We start from the raw sequence: 824 nt of genomic DNA on the forward strand, positions 1-824 counted from the left end.
ACTTTTGATTTTTAGTATGGCTCCTTTTTTTGGGTCTTCCTAATTTTGATAATAAAATTTTCTTATATATTAAACTTATGAAAAATTTAAAAGCTTTCACAGTTAATTTTCTTGCTAAAACATGCATGTACATATAAGAGAAATTGTTGCAAGAATCCGGCCACAAATTCTTGCTGCTCTCCGGAATAGGCAATAAACATTAAATATTGTGTATTGATATACATAAATGAAAAGGTTTACCATGGCAGAGAAAAGTTGGCCACCGAGCCAAGCGCCACCACCGGGACTGACAGACTGTTCAATGATGGCTATGTTGATTGACGGGTTCTTGCTGAGCTCGTAGGCGCACGACAGCCCGGCAGAACCGGCACCCACGATCACAACGTCGGTGTCGGCGTGCGTCACCATGTCTGTCATGTACCTGCGGGTCATCTCCCGTGACACGATCGACTCCCTGATTGGCTCGAACTTGAAGGACTGGAGATCGTACGGTGGTTGTGATGGTGATGATGCTGACATGGATGCGCGGAGGGAGAGGTTGAAGTTTTTGCGTGCATGTTGTTGGGGGTTCAGGCGGAACACGGTGTTATGGGAGAGGAGAGAAGAAGGGCTTGCGGTTTTGGTGAAGGAGGGAGAGGAGATGGTGGTGGAAGCCATGGTTGGTTGGATTTTGGAGTGTGTTCAGTGAAGTTTTTGATGTGTTGTGGGTTCTGGTGGGTGTTGATGCCGATATTTATGGATGGAGACTTGGGATTGGGACAAAATTGGTGGAGAAAAATATTCCGAGTCAAAAATTTTAAAAAATTTTTAGTTTTATTTTATTT

The 824-nt window shown here is 43.7% G+C and overlaps 1 protein-coding gene across 1 annotated transcript in view; it reads right to left on the bottom strand.

Annotated features, from left to right (window-relative positions):
* Nucleotides 1-728, bottom strand: part of LOC107630145 (thiamine thiazole synthase, chloroplastic) — a 2,902-nt gene extending 2,174 nt beyond the window's left edge. Inside the window, exon 1 of the mRNA XM_016333204.1 lies at nucleotides 241-728. Within this exon, the coding sequence (XP_016188690.1) occupies nucleotides 241-657 (417 nt within the window). The 5' untranslated portion in view covers nucleotides 658-728. The remainder of the gene's footprint in view (nucleotides 1-240) is intronic.

The sequence above is a fragment of the Arachis ipaensis genome, chromosome B03 (genome assembly GCF_000816755.2).
Source record: "Arachis ipaensis cultivar K30076 chromosome B03, Araip1.1, whole genome shotgun sequence".
Lineage (NCBI taxonomy): Eukaryota > Viridiplantae > Streptophyta > Magnoliopsida > Fabales > Fabaceae > Arachis > Arachis ipaensis.